This window comes from Neopelma chrysocephalum, unplaced genomic scaffold (assembly GCF_003984885.1).
Source record: "Neopelma chrysocephalum unplaced genomic scaffold, ASM398488v2 Primary Assembly neopelma1_91764, whole genome shotgun sequence".
Lineage (NCBI taxonomy): Eukaryota > Metazoa > Chordata > Aves > Passeriformes > Pipridae > Neopelma > Neopelma chrysocephalum.
Window position 1 is genome coordinate 1 of NW_020920534.1, and position 1,913 is coordinate 1,913.

At 44.9% G+C, this 1,913-nt stretch overlaps 1 protein-coding gene across 1 annotated transcript; it reads right to left on the reverse strand.

Moving 5' to 3' along the window:
• Positions 1-8: 8 nt before the first annotated feature.
• Positions 9-1,907, reverse strand: LOC113980027 (the record flags this gene model as incomplete). The annotated part of the gene is made up of 1 exon (XM_027707295.1): positions 9-1,907. A coding segment is annotated over one exon (1,899 nt), but the record flags the coding sequence as incomplete, so codon positions are not given.
• Positions 1,908-1,913: the final 6 nt, after the last annotated feature.

A 1,913-nucleotide genomic window follows, 5' to 3' on the forward strand; every position in this document is an offset into this window, starting at 1 on the left:
GAAAGGAAACTCAGGGAAAAATGCAGAGATTGGGTGATGCACGACAGCTCCTTGGAGAAGCGTTCGCTGCTGTTCTTGTAGAGAGCAGCGAACTCTGGAGACACTTTCAGGTTTCTTATGGCAAGCTGGAACACTTTGGCAAAGCTGTCATTGTGCACTGTTCCACCCTCCATGCCCATGGAATCAAAGAGGGCCTTGCAGGGGCTCCTGGCTAAGGACTCCTTTAGAGTGACATTTTCAAACAGCATCTCAAGTGCTATGTGGAGCACGTTTTCAAAAGAGCAATTCTGGAGGGTCCCATCACCATTGTTGCTGTTCTCAAGGAAAGGACTCAAGGCTGAATGCAAGAACTCCCAAATTTTTGCCTCCAGAGAAGCATTGGGCTGTAAGGAAGACTGGCTGAACTGCTGCAGCAGTAAGTGTGAGAAATCATAGACAATGTCCATTTTTTCTGCAAATGTTTTGTTTGAGTTGGTGTCATGCAGAACTTTCATCCCTGCTCTCCATATTTCAATCAGTCTCTGGGTATAGTTACTGTAAGTATCAAATAACAGGGTGATAATTTCAAGCTCACTGATATTATACCTTTTCTGCAAACCTTTTAAAATTGAGACACTCCTTTGTATGGCCTGCAAGTACATGGAGATGTTGGTTCCTCTGGAGTGCTCTTCCCCATACAGCTCAAGCATGGTAGATGCAAAGTTTAGCAGCTGCTTCAGTTCCTCATCAAAGGGAAGACTGGAGTACTTTTCCATGGTATTGAACTGATTTTGCAGCATATCTAGAAGAGACTGGGGAGTGAGACTGTCTGTACTATTCCAGTTGACAGACTGGAGACCTTCAGCAATACGCCAGAGAGCCCGCAGTTCATTTCTCTGCCTTACATGAGGGAAATCCAGGAGTTTCTGCATTACCTTAGACAAAGAAGAGATCAGCAGATAATGATCACTGGTATTCACCTCTGCCATGACACTAAGAAGTTCCCCAAGGGACAAGAGGTGTTCTGCAAAATTTTCAGACGTTCCAGGGGCCAACAAGAAGTCAGAAAATAATGATGACACTTTTTCATCTATGCTGAGATAATCTGCAATGTCTTCAAGCAAGATTGGATCAAGCACAATCATTTTGATAACCTCCCATGCATCCTCTGTATTAAAATGAGTCCTGTTTGAAATTATCTCATTCCAAATCACTGCAGCCATAGTCAAAACATCCTGATTTTCTTTTCCATAGGGATTAGAGTAGAAGAATTCTTCACCACCATCTTCATACAGAGGAAGTATTTCTTGAAATATTCTCTCAAAGTCCAGCATGCTGTCCATGGAAGAAGTTGAATTGAAAAAGAGTTTTGATGAACCATACATATCATTCAGATCTGAGGATTTCATTCCTTCACTGGAATTATGAAAGATCTGATGTACAAATGTTCTTCCAGGAGCTACCCCAAAGTCCACAAGGATTAGAGCTTTCTTCATAACTTCCAGGAGTTTCACATATTCACCCACTTCTGTCAGGTTCCATTTGGAGGTCAGCACGTTGCCAGTGGCGCGCCACAGCCGCGAGAAATGTCCCCACTCGGACTGCATGGAGGCATCTCTGCCCACCCGGAGCAGTTCATACCTGCTGCTGTTCCTCATGGAAGCAGCAGGTAACAGATGGGAAAACACAGGCAGCCTATGCCACTCTGCTGAGCTGCCAGAGAAATTTAGGGAGTCCAGCACTGTTTCATTCAGCATGGCAGGAATCAGCAGGCTCAAAAGCTGAGATAGAAGCACATCTTGGACTGGGATGGGGCAGGAGACATTACTCTGCAGCAGCCCCTCTGTGACAGCAGTCAGAGCTCTCGCCTTCTCCTGCACCCAAGAATTTTCCAGCTCAGACACAAGGTTTAATTTGGAAAGGAAACTCAGGGA